The 16,427-nt window shown below is 42.5% G+C and overlaps 1 protein-coding gene across 1 annotated transcript; it reads right to left on the bottom strand.

Annotated features, from left to right (window-relative positions):
- Nucleotides 1–848: 848 nt before the first annotated feature.
- On the bottom strand, nt 849–15,971 carry LOC139448198 (putative serine protease K12H4.7). Its single transcript, XM_071229719.1, has 10 exons — nt 15,703–15,971; nt 13,039–13,220; nt 12,286–12,422; nt 11,843–11,938; nt 9,621–9,753; nt 8,675–8,786; nt 6,321–6,528; nt 4,107–4,200; nt 3,107–3,315; nt 849–1,357 (listed from the first exon to the last, which is right to left on the bottom strand). Exons 1-10 carry the CDS (start codon nt 15,913–15,915, stop codon nt 1,227–1,229), a joined length of 1,515 nt encoding a protein of 504 aa, XP_071085820.1. The 5' UTR covers nt 15,916–15,971; the 3' UTR covers nt 849–1,226.
- Between the last annotated feature and the right edge of the window lie 456 nt (nt 15,972–16,427).

Below are 16,427 nucleotides of genomic sequence, written 5' to 3'. Positions count from 1 at the left end.
GAAATGATGCATGTCTCAGACGTTTACCACTTCAGTGAAACCCACAAGGTCGGGTATGGTGCTGACAAACCTAGAAACATACTCGGGGCGAACCGGGATTCGAACCCACAATCATAGGTTTCTGGCGTGCCCAAGGGACGCAACTCTGCACAGCGAATCGCGGCGCCTTAGACGACTGGGCCACCTGTGCCAATAGACGAAGTATGCATACCACCATTGGACATCTGTTCAATAATAAACGCCTCCGTGGTGTAGTGGAGAGAACGCCTTCCCGGAGAGCAGAAGACTGGTGGTTCGATCCCCTGGCCGTGCCGTGCAAACATATGTTAACCAATGGTACGGTCGGCTCTAAGTCCCAATAATATATCTGAGTCGGAAACCTATGCTAAACTGCGGCATGGTATCTCAGTAGCAATGCACTATAAAGGGGGCATACTTCCGGAATTGTACAATCAGGCAGATGCACACTCATGCACGTGCATGAATACGTACATACACCCAGAAACACAAGTGTCATCCAGCGAATGGGTACCCGGTATGTGAGGTGGATGTAAAATCCCTTTAGCGACCGTAGGCAGCTTTGATTGTATACAGTCTCCAAGGAGTTGAGAATGGTAATCAGTTCCACTGGTCGGGGTATCAATAAAAATATGAGCAGATAATACCTGGATACCTGCGGTATATACATGTATAATAATAATAATAATAATAATAATAATAATAATAATAATAAAATAATAACAACAACAATAACAATAACAATTACAACAATAATAATAATTATAATAATAATAATAATAATATGAAACATGAAACATGTTCAAGGGTGCAGAATTTTATCTTATGTATGTGTTATTGTTACAGTGACCTCCAACATGGGAATGTTTCTCCACATAGAACTGGTTGATCAGAATTAACAAACATCTTGTCCAGTATTTTTGGGGATGCCATTTGTATTACCTCATTCAAGCTATGTATCTACCACAATTTATCACATACATGTCCTGAGTAAGTTGCATCCCGGTTATCCTGTCATGGTGCTCAGCATTCAACCATGAACTGGCATTGCGAAACAAGTTTTGTTCTTAACCTTACACGTATCTATGAGAAAATGGACATGAAACGCTCTTGATTGTATAATTACAATGTAAATTGGTCTGTTGCCTTTGTTCAATAACGTATTGACTTGAAACTTGATGTCTTCTCGTGTAACTGTGAGAAGAAGTTCATCCAACAATTGCCACGTCTCTTGATGATAACAACTGTCCAAGACGGCGCTGGATTTCGAGCCGACCATTTTTCAAATCAGCACTGTCTGAAGAGGAAGAGGGGAACATAGCTGCTACGTGGCCAACACCTGCAAAATAGTAAGTGAAAAATATATTTCAATATTCTCGACAATAAAAGAAACAGGAACGCTATGCAATATCCAATACGTCTGTTGCCCTCGACCTTTTGGAACAAGTTCTAAGGGACCAACTATTTCCTACCTCCTGTTCCGGGGAAAAGAAATATCTGTTTCATAAAAAAAATCCATTATAGTATGGTGAATACTCATTCCTAAAAACGAAATCCCGATTGTTTACATCGCATTCTGTAAGATATTAACTTTACGTTAATGCCGAACCCTAGTCTAAAAAGCGAAAAGAACAGCCCTACCTTTGAAAATTAAAGATCATGTAAATATGTCTCCAAGCACCTTCACATGTTACCATCCGTAAAAGGTTTATCATTATTATTCCTTTTGCAGGTGCGACAGATAATGGAGCCTGTTTATTCTCTGGCGTTAGCAATTTTAATTGCCATGCATTCACTTGCGGGAAATGCAAATAAGACAATCACTTGGAATTGTCAGGTAAATCGACGAAGATAATAAAGCTTCCAATAAATGTGAGAAGAGCAGGTGTGATCGTTTGAACGTAATTTGACTATTCTTTAAACAGAACAATTTTTTGTGTTTATTGTACCAGGTGTTACCACAACGTGGCTTTTAAGGTGATTTGACAAGGGAGCCAGGAAAAACTGTTCGATCAACCTGCAACCACTTTTAACCGTAACAGAGAGAAACCCTAATGTCAGCATTCAAGTACAGTGTTTATTGGCAGAGTTGCCAGTATGTGCAATCAACCTGGCGTGATGATAGTATCTGGAACACATGTTGTAGAAATGCTTCACTTCATTAATCTGAGCAAGCGTCACTCGCATGTTTCGTATTTATTTTATGGTTATATATGTCACGATGTTAAAAAATGTTAGCATGGACAGAGAATGAAACATAAATGCCAATTGCATGCTTGCCATAAAAGGCGACTATGTTTGTCGTAAGAGCCGACTAAGGGGATCGGATGGTAATGCTCGCTGACTTGGTTGATACAAGTAATCGTATCCCAATTGCGTGGATCGATGCTCATGATATCAAGAACTGGATGGTCCAGACTCGATTATGTACAGACCGCCGTCATATAGCTAGAATATTGCTAGAACAAACCAAACCAAATCAATCAACGTGCCCCTTCACATCCACGATTGCAAGATTCTTTTTTAATGACGAAGCCATCAGCGATTATAATACTCTACAGATTTTAGATACGCTTGATATGTCTGGCAGCACTTATGACGTCTGGTGTCACACACGGGAGGGTCTCCTTAAACAAAGTGATCATTGTGATCGTGGTATGTCTATGTTTAAGTTACGATCGTCTAGGTCATGTATAACACTGACAAAAGGTTGTGATGTGTCATGGGGTTAAACATCGCGCTGGAGATTATATAGTGCCGTCTGTGTGTGTGTGCGCGTGCGCGCGCGCGCGTGCGCGTGCGCGTGCTAATGATGGTTTTATAGTACCAGCATAAGGAGATATCATGTCGTTATTCCTCTCAATACACAGCATACTGAAAACAAGCCGACCATTTCTTGTTTGATCCACTTAATGCCGAGCACAGGCAGGGAAACAACAAGTACCATTGTTAACGTATTTTGGTATGACACGACCGGGGATCGAAATACCGACCTTTCGCAATCTAGGCTCTATCCACGACACCACGGAGGCGGTCCATGATGACCAAAACACGGTGATGAAGGTACATATTAGTGTCATCAACATACCTTTAATTACCACTGCATAAGCCCTTGGGTTCGGATTCTTCGTAAACCCATACGTGGTCCATGGATCATCCATGCCTTGGGTGTAGATGATGTTAGTTACCCGGATGCCAAATCCACCGTAGTTCATCAGTACATAGTCATGTCCTCTTTTCACCAAGGATTCATTAAACGCCGGACCAAACAAACCTTCACATAATTTGTAATAGTAACTGTAAGAAATGAAATGAAGAATTACACATTATATTTGTTGATATCGATACCCCATTCCTCCTGTTCGAAGATAACACTGATGGCCGAGCGGTGGTGGCACTGCGGGAGATGACCTAGCCTGTTGGTTAAAGCGTTCGCCCGTCACCCCGAAGACCAGGCCAAGGTTCAATTGCCCACATGGGTAGAATATGTGAAGCTTATTTTTGTTTCAACGTGGCGTGATACCATACCCACTCAAGCTGCGCAGTTCCCTGTACCTACGTACTGTCGATAGCGGGTAATATCTGCCAGTCTTGTCATGATAACGATCCTTAGTTTACAACATTAAACTCATAGGTTCTGTTCCACCCAGCAATCTCAGCAATCTCAGCGACTATCGTAAGCCTTTGTTAAAGTATTGGCGTTATGACCATCTTGGCGCTAAGTTCGCTTAGCGGAACGTTGCCAGGGCTTTCACCAAGGGGTTCCTCTTGAGCCTATTCAAGTTTTTTCCCACAAATAAGCTGGCAAATCGTGATACGTGTGAAATATTATTCGGAGGCATGTCATATAAAAGTCATTGAATTATGTAGTATTTCATGATCTCCCCAGGGCAACACAAATTAATGGCGTACACTCTGTACTTTGCAGTTTTTGACATAAATAGAGTGAGTGAGTGAGGGAGTTTATGCTTTACGTCACATCGGCAATATTTCAGCAATATCGTGACGAGACATAATTAGTGATTGGCGAATACATTTGAAGAAAGATAACAGTTAATGAAATCTATCGAATAGCTGTGATAACTTACTCTTCGCCTACTGCGTTTCCTAATGGTTGCCTGTCAGAAGTTGTCGTCACAAACAGCCCCATTTGGGTGCATTCCTGATATCTCCACTGGCGAACTGGAATTTCATGTACAAAATATATAAATACAATCTATTCCACTGAGAGTATAGGTGTTCATTTGTTTCACCAAACTTATGACGTTTTCAGTCACGTGTGTAATACTGTGGGGCACGCCCCGAATATGTTTCTAGGTTCTAGAGTTGGATTCCTTGGGCACGCCAGAAACCTATGATTGTGGGTTCGAATCCCGATTTGCCCCGATTATGTTTCTAGGTTTGTCAGCACCATACCCGTACTCGTGGGTTTCACCAAAGTGGTAAACGTCTGAGACCTGCATCACTTCGGGCTTTCCTCCTACATTAAGCTGACGCCGTGATATAACTGGAATACTGTTAAAAGCCGCGTTAAACCACTCAACGCACTCACTCACTGTGGGACAAATTAAGCTTTAAGCTTTATGCTTAGTTTTGAATCATAAAATACTAAATTCCAAAAGAACCGCACAACACAATAATGACGTTGGCACCCGAGATGTGCTGTTGATTAGTTGTCTGGCAGTAGTTAACCCACGTAGGTGGCGTTGGCAAGTGAGCACGGACGATAAACTCATCTTCATGATACGACATGACCCGTGTGCGTCCGCCCCTTTTGCAAACCTACACACGCTTTGTGCACTAAGACGGTAGGTCTGTGCAGGTTCCAGCTGTCTGTCTGGCAGTAGTTAACCCACGTTGGTGGCGTTGGCAAGTGAGCACGGACGATAAACCTATCTTCATGAAACGACGTGATACGCGTGCGTCCGCTCCTTTGCAATCCTGCACACGCTTTGTGCAATAAGACGTTAGATCTTAGCCAGGTGAACCTGTAGATGTATCGCTACTCGTGTTGCCGTCATATCTTATTTAGTCATGCCCAATACACGATGAGGATTATTTATGCTTAATCTGGACATGGTGCATTCCGTGCCAGTCAAAGAACTGAAGGGCGTTTGTTGTCACGTTCTGATTTCATTGGTGCCTTCAACACATATCAGTCCATGCTGCACGTGAAAAAAAACGTGCAAGTTGTTCTGGCTCGTCTATCTCATGGATGTGAAGAGTCTATATGTTCATGTTCAGTGTTTGAATCCCAAAACGTTGTGTGGAAGGTTTCTAGACATATTATTCCATCAATGTCTTTTGTTATGCAAATAGATAACTAAATGGATTTTGTTGAGATCGGAAAGTGCAACATGAGATGTGCGTTTCTTTTGGAACTTAGTATAGTTAATATTTTACGTTACAAAATAATTGGTTCTAAAATCTCCATGTGCAAATAGTTCTTAGCCAACGGGCGACATTTGGCAAAGAAACCAATGGACGTCACACTTGGTTATTGGTTTCCAAAACCTCGCTCCACATTGGCTCTTGGCCCTTAACGGCATAGCTGATACTTTCCGTACAGGTACTTCCGGTCTGGTAGACTAGTGGGTAAAGTATTCGCTCGTCACGAAACCCCATTTCTGGTGTCCCCCGCCGTGATATTGCTGGAATGTTGCTAAAAGCGGCGTAAAACCATACTCACTCACACACTACTGGTACTTAAATTGCAGACACAATCATAGCCAAGCTGATGACTTGGGTATTTGTGAAAGAACAGGAGCTAAATACAGTGGACGTCTCTATCTCGTGCCTTGAGGAACCAACAATTCAGATTCGAGATGTGTGATTGGAGATACGGACACAAACATATACATACCAATATTTTCTCTGCCTTATTGTTAAACCCACAACAGGCAAATACTGTTTGCAGTAGTTTCTGTAATCATTGTTCTTTGGAACCTGGTGCTGTTGAGCAGCGTTGTGGCTAAACCGTCCGCTCGTCGTTTCTAGTGTTCCCAACCCTGATATTGATCGAATATTGCTAAAAGCGACGTAAAACAAAAATCACTCACTCTTTGGAACATAATGGGGGGCGGTCGGGTAGCCTAGTGGTTAAAGCGTTCGCTCGTCACGCCGAATACCCGGGTTCGATTCCCGACATGGGTAAAATGTGTGAAGCCCATTTCTTGTGTCACCTGCCGTGATATTGCTGGAATATTGCTAAAAGCGGCATAAAACCATACTCACTCACTCACTGGAACCTAGTGGTTAGAGAGAAACTGAAACATTTAGACTTCAGACAAAGGTTACTGTACCTGGTAATGCATTATCATTGGTGTAGTTGATGTAACTGCCTGTGTTGACAAGCGATGCAAATGTGGTATTACGACACTGATCTTTCTGGGCTGTGTAGTTCTGGTAGTAGATGCGAGCGAAGTCGGCAAACCGAAGTAGAGGGGGTCCCGTCTTCGAGTCAGTCAGGACCTTGCACATTGAGGATATCGAGTGATCTGGGATAGTCATCTGCAGCATATATACATGTTCACATTTAGAATGGTGTGTGACACATAAGCGCATGCGCCTCATCACCATCACAACATGCACACCCACATGCCCACGCTCTCGCACACGCACACACAGCATGGTATCTCACTATAAAACTGGCATTAGTCCAGTGTAGTACAAGCAGCTACACACGACATGGTAACGCTATATAACCGGCATTAGTCCGAAGTAGTACAAGCAGGTGAGGTGAGGTGAAATGGGGTTAAACGTCGCGTCCAAGATTATTGCACTAATAGAGCGACGTGCATGTACGTATGTGTGTGTGTGTGGCTGCTTGTACTAGTCCGGACTGATGTCGATTATAGTGCTAGCCCACTGAGATACCATGCCGCAGTTTAACATGAATACCCCACTTAGACACAGTATACTGACTCCGAGCCGACCAGTCCTTGTTTTAGTCCCTTAATGCCGAACGCCAGACAGGCTAACAATAAGTACCATCTTTTAACATCTTTTGGTATGACGCGGTCGGGGATCGAACCCTGGAGCTTTCGCTCTACCACTAGACCACGGAGGCGGTCAACACACATACACGTAAACACACGCGCGAACATGCACGTCACTATGCAAGTGTAATGATAATATTGAACGCGACTTTTACCCATATCATCTCAACTCACTCGACACATCCAGCTATATTTGCGACCATGACCATGTGTTTAAGTTATACTGACCATGGTGATTATTCTGGGAAAAGCAGCCCCCCCCCCCCCCCCCCCCCCCCCCCCACACACACACACACAGCACACACACACACACACATAATCCTTTTAGTTGTTAAGTACATGATATTATAGAATCCAAACGAAAAACTGACTCTATGCAGCCCGCCTTAAGATTGTGACTCTTACTGCTTACAATAGGCAGTATTGCTAGAAGTTGGCTAGGCAAGACCATGTACACAGACGCATCAAGGTTTTGACTCCGATTCACAGATGGCAGAAAAAGTTGTTGGTGACGTAGCGGCGTTTTGTATGCCAGAGAAACAATTCTTGACCGTGATCGGTATTGGGCATGGTATGGGGCGATATCACACATAACAGACGAGCTGATTTGTTAAATGTGAGTTGACATTTGACTGATCAGCGACATGTTGACATTTTAGTCCCGTCGTTGTTTCATTCGCTAGAATTATCGGCATATTGAATTAATCTGCAAGATGACAATGCCAGACCCAATCGTGCCCATTCCACCACTGATTATATCCGAAGAGAAGGCATATGAACATTGGACTGGACCGTTACATCCCCTGACATGTCCAAAATAACATCTGTGGGATGTTCTAGGGTGGAGAGAGTACGCCACAGACCCAACTACCCCCAACATGACCCAGTTTCGGGTAGCTCTCCAGGCGGAATGGTGGACAATACCAAGGGGTATCAATCAACAAGTAGGACACCAGATTATCGATCTACAGGTTTGGGTAGCTCTCCAGGCGGAATGGTGGGCAATACCAAGGGGTATCAATCAACAAGTAGGACACCAGATTATCGATCTACAGGTTTGGGTAGCTCTCCAGGCGGAATGGTGGACAATACCAAGGGGTATCAATCAACAAGTAGGACACCAGATTATCGATCTACAGGTTTGGGTAGCTCTCCAGGCGGAATGGTGGGCAATACCAAGGGGTATCAATCAACAAGTAGGACACCAGATTATCGATCTACAGGTTTGGGTAGCTCTCCAGGCGGAATGTTGGGCAATACCAAGGGGTATCAATCAACAAGAAGGACACCAGATTATCGATCTACAGGTTTGGGTAGCTCTCCAGGCGAAATGGTGGACAATACCAAGGGGTATCAATCAACAAGTAGGACACCAGATTATCGATCTACAGGTTTGGGTAGCTCTCCAGGCGGAATGTTGGGCAATACCAAGGGGTATCAATCAACAAGAAGGACACCAGATTATCGATCTACAGGTTTGGGTAGCTCTCCAGGCGAAATGGTGGACAATACCAAGGGGTATCAATCAACAAGTAGGACACCAGATTATCGATCTACATGCCCGAAATTATATGTACAGACATTCATCGTCATTAAGCCTTCACTATCATGTCATAAGTGTCCTTATTTCTGTTGGTTGGAAAGTTTCACAAACCTACCAGTGACCCCGTATGGACATTATTAAACTGTATTGTAGATACGAAAGGCGCCACCAGATCCATCATCAGATTTTCAACATCCAGCCTGTTCGTTGGATCAAAATCACAAACCCTAAACCAACAAAGAACAAAAACGTCAGTTCATCAATTTGAGTACATTACGTACTAACTACTACCATATATTCATGCTAATATCACAGGGATTCTTCTTTAAGTCAAGGTAATTCCAGGTTCCCATGTACATTGATCTCAATTTTCATCCTTAAAACGCATGTCTTTGACGTGGAAAACTTCCTTTTGTAACATTACACAATCATCAATGAAGAAATGGCTAAATTTTTAGCCTAAACGACATTTCGTATTATGACTGCACGTAATGCCATCTTTAAATAGCTATCAGAACTGTCCATGCATTACTAGAGTCACAAACACAACACTGGTTCAAAGAAATGAAGAAGTTTAAATATCACATGGAATATGAAGATAAAAGGACATAGCCTGGTACAGTTATTTTCGCCACAATACATAACATTTGTTCACCAGCTCATCACAAATTCAATAAAATGGGTAAGTAAAGGACATAATTGGCTGCTTAATATTCGTTATTTTGATGTCCAGGCATCTTCAATGTATAACTTCTTTAAGTGGCATTTAGAAGTTGGTGCGATGAAGTAAGACAAGTTCTGTGGGTGAACAACTTCTTTATTACAATTTGTGCGACGTTTCGGTGTAGATCCTATCACCTTTATCAAGCACGTCTCATCACTTGCTTGATAAAGGTGTTAATAATAAAATGTCTTACTTCATCCTTTAATGTACATATGACTTAACTTGACAGGGGACGCAGAAGTGTACAGGACAAATACTAGTAGATAGATAACTTACGAACAACGTCTCTAAAATTGAAAATCAGCGCAGCAAAATGAATCGCACGATTTATCCTCACCTAAATAGAGACTGCAGATTCTTCATACCAGTATCAGTTTTGAGATTTTCCCTAACTTCATCATAAGCAGCAGACACAGTCTCGTAACACCCAGGCACCTTGCGAAGGATTTCGCCAGCTCTCACCAAATAATCTGGAATGAATTAAAGAAAACCAAATAAATGTAAAAAAACTATGATGTTTATGTTGTTTTATTTATCAAAATCCAAGTTCCACCTGAACAGATTTGTTAATTATATATACGGGATACCTGATATCGTTTAAGATTGGACATTAGTGTACATGTAAATGTGGGATTTCCTCCACATGTGTTAATGAGGGCTTAATGAGTCACAGTTCTGGTTAACAGTTCTGTATGTTGTTCGTGACTGGGTGACAAGTCTTGTTACAGGAAAACTGTTGTGAAAAAACACACGAAAGGGCCATTGCAAATCAGCGACGACACCCGGCGCACGTCCCGCCCCACTGGCAGCACCCGCAACACACACAAAGGTAAGTGACTGAATGTGTCGTGCGTATCGTTTGGATATATCATTACATAGTGAGGAAGCAACAGATTAAGAAACCAACTGTGATTCATAAAAAAAGTTCTGTAAATGTTATGTTGTTGAAAATAACAATATCATATTTCATATTTCGTATAACGAATGCTTTATCATAACAAATACATTGAAAACGCCCATGCCTGGTAAAATGGATAGCGTACCTGGTAACAAATCAATTAACAATTCCAATATCGGATGTAACCACCCTTTGCATTGGTTAGGGCAGGGCAACGACGGCGCATTGAGTTAAGCAGAATATTGAAAACAACATGGGGATGTTATTCCAAACGTCAGCCAAAGATTCGCTCAACTGAACTAGCTTTACCGGCTGGTTCGGGTCCTGTCGTAGACGTCCTTCCATCTCATCTCAGATGTGAGAGATCTAGAGAAACAGGCGGCCACGGCAGTACTGCAACGTTATGCTTCAAATCTGGTACAGCAGGTAAAATATGTGGTCGGGTATTATTACCCTGCTGCATTGTGACGTGACGTCACAGCATTTGCACAAAGGGCAGAAAAAGATCTTGAAGGACGTCTTCCCAGTAGCATGCGTCATTCAAATTGCCAGTAGTAATTATGAGTTTTCCTGTGAGTTTTGATGCCACCCCATACCATAACGCTTCCACCAAAAACTGACGACTTTGAATAACGCAAGCGTCACTGAAACGTCATACTGGACATATGTAGACCCTTGTATGATCAATAGTGAGTTGGGTTTAACGCCGCTTTTAACAGTATTTCCAGTTATATCGCGGCGTGTCAGCTTAATGAGAAAAGTCCGAAGTGATGCAGGTCTCAGACGTTTACCACTTCGGTGAAACCACGAACACGGGTATTGTGCTGAAAAACCTAAAGACCTAATTGGGGCGAACCAGGATTCGAACCAACTATCATAGGACGCAACTCTGCACAGCGAATCGCTGCGCCTTAGACGACCGGGCCACCCGTGCCCCGCATGATCAATAGAGCTCTCCAGATGATACCTGGACTGTCCAAATCTGTCTACACCAAGCTTGGCGCGACGAACAGAAGCGTGGAAGCACAATTGAACGTATAGCTTGTCGTATGGGCTGAATCAACAAATATCCAACTTGTGCAATGGACAAATTAGGAATAACGACCTTAAACATTGAGGAAATGTCTTCGTGAATAAGTTGGTTGGTTGGTTGGTTGGTTGGTTTGTAGTTTTACGCCGCACTCACCAATTATCCAGCTATATGCCAGCGGTCTGTAAATAATCGAGTCTCGACCAGGCAGGCCAATGATTTATATCATGAACATCGATCCACGCAAATGAGATCGATGTCATGCATCAACCAAGTCAGCGAGCCTGACCATCCGATCCCGTTAGTCTCTTCTTACGACAAGCAGAGTCGGTCGTGAATATGTTTTAAAATAAACATTAAATAATTTCGGAATAAATTTATTTTTATTGATCTGTATATGAAGCACAGTTATTGTTTTCTGTAAGGACAGTTTCAGTCTAGATCTCAAAGATACAAATCCTGTTTGTAAATAGCTGTGCTACGATGTTTCTTGATGACATGATATCAGTCTTGTCACAGGGCCTGACCACTCACTAATCTATAAATAAGACTGGGACTGAGAATGCTTGTGTCCTCTTGTAACACGAGTACCCGTGAGGATATTAATTATGATAAATCTGGATTTACTCACCAGGAGAGAACGTCGGCATAGCAAGAGGTGCACTGTGTGCAACCGCGCCCGTCACCAGGTGGGGAAACTTCAGTCTCATCCACGTAGACACCAGACCTTCAACACAATGAGGAATTGGATCTTTAGAGTGAGTGAGTGGGTTAAAATTTAACGTCGCATCGGCCTTATTTCAGACATGTCGTGACAAGAACTTGGTTGGTTGGTTGGTTTGTTGTTTAACGCCGCACTCAGCAATATTCCAGCTATATGACGGCGGTCTGTAAATAATCGAGTCTGGACCAGACAATCCAGTGATTGACATCATGCACATCGATCAACGAAATTGGGGTACGATGACATGCATCAACTAAGTCAGGGAGCCAGATCATCTGATCCCATTAGTCGCCGCTTACGACAAGCATGGGTTGCTGAAGACGACTTTCACGGTAATAATTCAACAATACCTCCATACGACGCCCCAAATGTGATCCACTTTATGTCCTTGAAATTATGTTCCTTGTTCGTTGCAACGATGAAGCTGGCAAGATCCTCTAAAACTTGATCGATGCTCAAGTAGCGTAGATTGGCGGTGCTCAAGTCCCTGATATTGAAACATTGACAAAATTACTTCTATATGCCTTTTGTGCGTGGTAAAATAGCAATTATCGCCCAACAAAAAACAATTGAAACGAATCCATATGTACATCAACATTGATAGCATTAATAATATTCATATTTAATATTAATAGTAGACACGTTTGAAAATGAACTCTAGACAACAAAACGAAACCGGAGATACCGCACAGCGCAATGATGAAACAAAGGCAACACCCCACCCACTACCTGTCCCGTTCTTCCCTCGCCGCTTTCAGTATTCCAGTTATATCATGGCGTGACAGCTCAATGTGGGAGAAAAAAGTCCGAGGTGATGCAGGTCTCAGACCTTTACCACTTCGATGAAACCCAGGAGCACGGGTATGGTGCTGACAAACCTAGAAACATAATCGGGGTGAACCGGGATTCGAACCCACAATCATAGGTTTTCTGGCGTTCACAAGGGACGCAACTCTGCACAGCGAATCGCGGCGCCTTTGACGACTGGGCCACCCGTGCCCCCGAATAAGACGCAAGCGAATATTTCACAGACAAATTGTTGCAATTTAAATAGTTAACATTAGGGAGGTGTCAATTTTGGACTGAAAAAAAATATTACGAACGCTGTAGGTCGACTTTGTCCATAGTACCGATGCTCCAATGAAAAACCGATGGCGTGATAGGTCTTGGCATACTCCAGCCAGGCGCCTTCCTCAGCGTATATAGAAGACAGGGCCAACTCAGGACCTATGTACAGGAACGCAGGCCCCCCGGGCTTGTAGAACTTGTCATTGATGTAATATCTCTGAAATGACAGAAACCACAGGCGTGTATTCTTAACGTTCCACAACCGTGCCATCCACCATCATTTGTGACCAATTTGAGTTATTCCGGGACAAGACGAATAGCGACTCTTGCCCCTCTTGTGGCCATTTTTTGCGACCGGGTTCCGTCTTAGCGCAAACGGGCATACCTAAAACAATTGTCAACTCGTTGCGTAATGGTTCAGATATATTTCATCATATATTATGTATATTTCAGATGCATCGGGACGTGTGGAATTATACAGTATGATTGAACACACTTAACTGTGTTTTGGGTATATTTTTAGATGCAGGACATATGTAAAATCCAAAAAATATTTCTGAGGGATTCTTTGATGAAGACCTTGAAATCATACGCGCAATCTGATTGGTTTGTCGTATTTTAGCACATAACATTCATCGATAGGGGGACGAGTGTTCTTGCAGGTTACGGAAAGGTCCGAGTGGTGACGAATCATCCACTATATCTCCAAGGCTGGCATTTCGCAAAATAATATTAATCACTTGATCCATCCTTGTGGTCCTAACGATATAAAATGTGATGGGAACAATCCAGTGATTGACATCATTGGGATACGTGACTGAGTCAGTTTGGTTTTATATATACGCCGTTTTTAGCTATATTCCAGCAATATCACGGCGGGGACACCAGAAATGGGCTTCACACATTGTATCCATGTCGGGAATCGAACCCGGGTCTTTTGCGTGACGAGCTAACTCTTTAGCCACTAGGCTACCCGACCGCCCCTAATTGGGATACGATTACATACATCAACGAAGACAGCAAGCCTGACCACCAGATCCCGTTAGTGGTTTATTTTATTACAAAAAGTATGGGTTGCTGAAGACCAATTCTAACCCGAATCTTCAGGGGTGTTTTGAGTCTGATTACCATCACATAATCAAGGTCACAGAGCCTAAGCATTGAATTTCGCTACATTCGCTAAATACGAGTATGGTTGGGAGGTATCACATGTCTACACTAAGAAATGAACGACTTCCAAATTGAAATAAAATATAAACCCAGAATTCTATACCAACATAAAATCTTATGAAATCAACTATCAAAAAGGAAATGGTATAAAATTAACAATTGTATTGTAAAATGAGCAAGGTTTACAAATACATGTAAATACAAATGACTGCAAAGTACTTACAATGACAGTACACAATAGAGTGGATTTAAAGGCAGTACAATTACAATGTCAGTATTAAATATGATATGGATGGCCACAGCAAAAATGTCACTGATATTCACCTTCCAGCAAGAAAGGTCAAAGCCTCCAAAATAGGTCAATGCTGGATATCCAGGGCGAAAACAATTATCTTCACACAACCGCTGGTCTTGATGTAATGTGAGAAGATAGAAACATGCACTTGCTTCTTTACATGGTCTAAATACATTCCAGAAGGTTCTATTCAGTGTTGGGTTAGTCTAGCTGTTCTAGAAGATACAAGAATACACTTGACTTCACAAGGATCTAACTATCAACACCACTGCTCACATAAGTTTGTTTGTTTGTTTGTTTGGTGTTCAATTTGCACTCAGCAATATTCTAGCTATATGACGGCGGTCTGTAAATAATCGAGTCTGGACCAGACAATCCAGTGATTGACATCATGAACATCAATACACGCATCCCCCATTACCCCACACAACACACACCCGCGCGCACACACACACACACACAAACCCACTCACAAACCACGTACCGATTGATATGATCTTTTAAGCATAAGCCCGTAATGCAGGGTGGGACTTATTATTAATCGTCAATGACACTAATTGATAATGTAAAGCTATTTGTGGTGTACCCCCGACGTGAAAAGTAATGATACCGCCCGTGATTAGGGTATAAGATTTTCGTTGAAGGCCGCGTAAAACAAAACTAATTCAACCCTGCTCGGGAAACAAAAGGTGACGGACGGACATCACCCTGTTCTATGTGCTCGTGGCAGTGGAAAGATAGCCTAAATGGACACTGGGGCACAGTCAGTGTTAAGAAGTGGATAATGGATATAGCGATAGAAACAGAATTGGGCTAGTCCAAAAGTTAGCCGTCGTTTCGAGCAACGTTTTGGATGTCTTTTCCTTTATAACTTGCACAATATGCCCTATATGTGTGAGATAACTTAAAAAACAAGCGGGGAACGAACCACGTGCCGAAACCCGTTGACAAAAAGAAATTCTGGCTTAGAGACGAATCGACGTATACATGTTTTCCTTTTTTTGCATTGTTCTTTGTTTGTTTCATCTCCCCCTGTTCCAAATAAGCGAAGCCGGTATTATCGGAGCTGTTGCCGATTTTAATATTCACTCAATCACGCGACTTCAAATTATAAGATACTGTCATCTCCAAAGAAACCTTTTGTCGATTACAACACGTCAGCCGTGTACTTCACCTCCAAAGTTGCTTTTTGCTTAGATGATCACACATAATTATTCCACACCAATCACCTCACCTGTTTCCATTGGCGATCATCCGTCACACTGAAGTGGTCAAGCTTCTGTTGAAACCAGCGTTCAGTTACCCTTGACAAGGTTGGCGACGGCGCATCTTCTGCAGACTTGTGGACATCATCAACTCGCCGAGGGAGGAGATCAATGCTGCCCTGAACGCATACAACCACACAACTCACGATCACGACGTGTGTGATGATATTGTGTCCGTTCATTATTCTAAGCTCCAAAATGTGTCTTTACATCGACTGGCGTGTTCAGTACAGGTCTTTCTCAAACGTTATACTTTTTGACGTTGTCGTGGTCTTTGTTTGATTTAGATAAGGCGGTCACCTTCACATAGTTACTGAGTCAAGATTGTGTCAATGACTAAGTGTATATCACGGCAACAGAGGATTGATGCAAAATGTTGCAATACCAACTGACACACTATCTATAACACCGGGCCCATATACCTTTATAACACCACCGGCAGCAGTGGGGGAGTCGTCTCTCAACATACGAGCCAAAGTCTTTATAATGAGGAACATAAATGTTTCGGCCAAGGAGTATATGCTTACTATGCTTATCACTTCTGAATGCCATTTAAAGGTTTGTCGCGACATAAGCTTGGATACGATGAGTACAAATATACTCTGAAACGTTGTGTTCCTCATAATAAGGAAGTTCGCATCTGGAATACTGTTAAAAGCGGTGTTAAACCCAAATCACTCACTCACTATCATTC

This window comes from Haliotis cracherodii, unplaced genomic scaffold (genome assembly GCF_022045235.1).
Source record: "Haliotis cracherodii isolate W230 unplaced genomic scaffold, xgHalCrac1.p SCAF_7, whole genome shotgun sequence".
Classification (NCBI taxonomy): domain Eukaryota; kingdom Metazoa; phylum Mollusca; class Gastropoda; order Lepetellida; family Haliotidae; genus Haliotis; species Haliotis cracherodii.
Note: the sequence above shows the minus strand (reverse complement) of the source record. Positions and strands in the feature narration are given on the sequence as shown.

Coding starts and splice junctions, on each gene's coding strand:
- LOC139448198 (XM_071229719.1), bottom strand. CDS start 15,915: ATGAACGGACACAATATCATCACACACGTCGTGATCGTGAGTTGTGTG. Junction 12,423..13,038: donor GGACAAAGTCGACCTACAGC/GTTCGTAATATT, acceptor TTTCAATATCAG/GGACTTGAGCACCGCCAATC. Junction 9,754..11,842: donor TATGCCGACGTTCTCTCCTG/GTGAGTAAATCC, acceptor AATTCATTCCAG/ATTATTTGGTGAGAGCTGGC.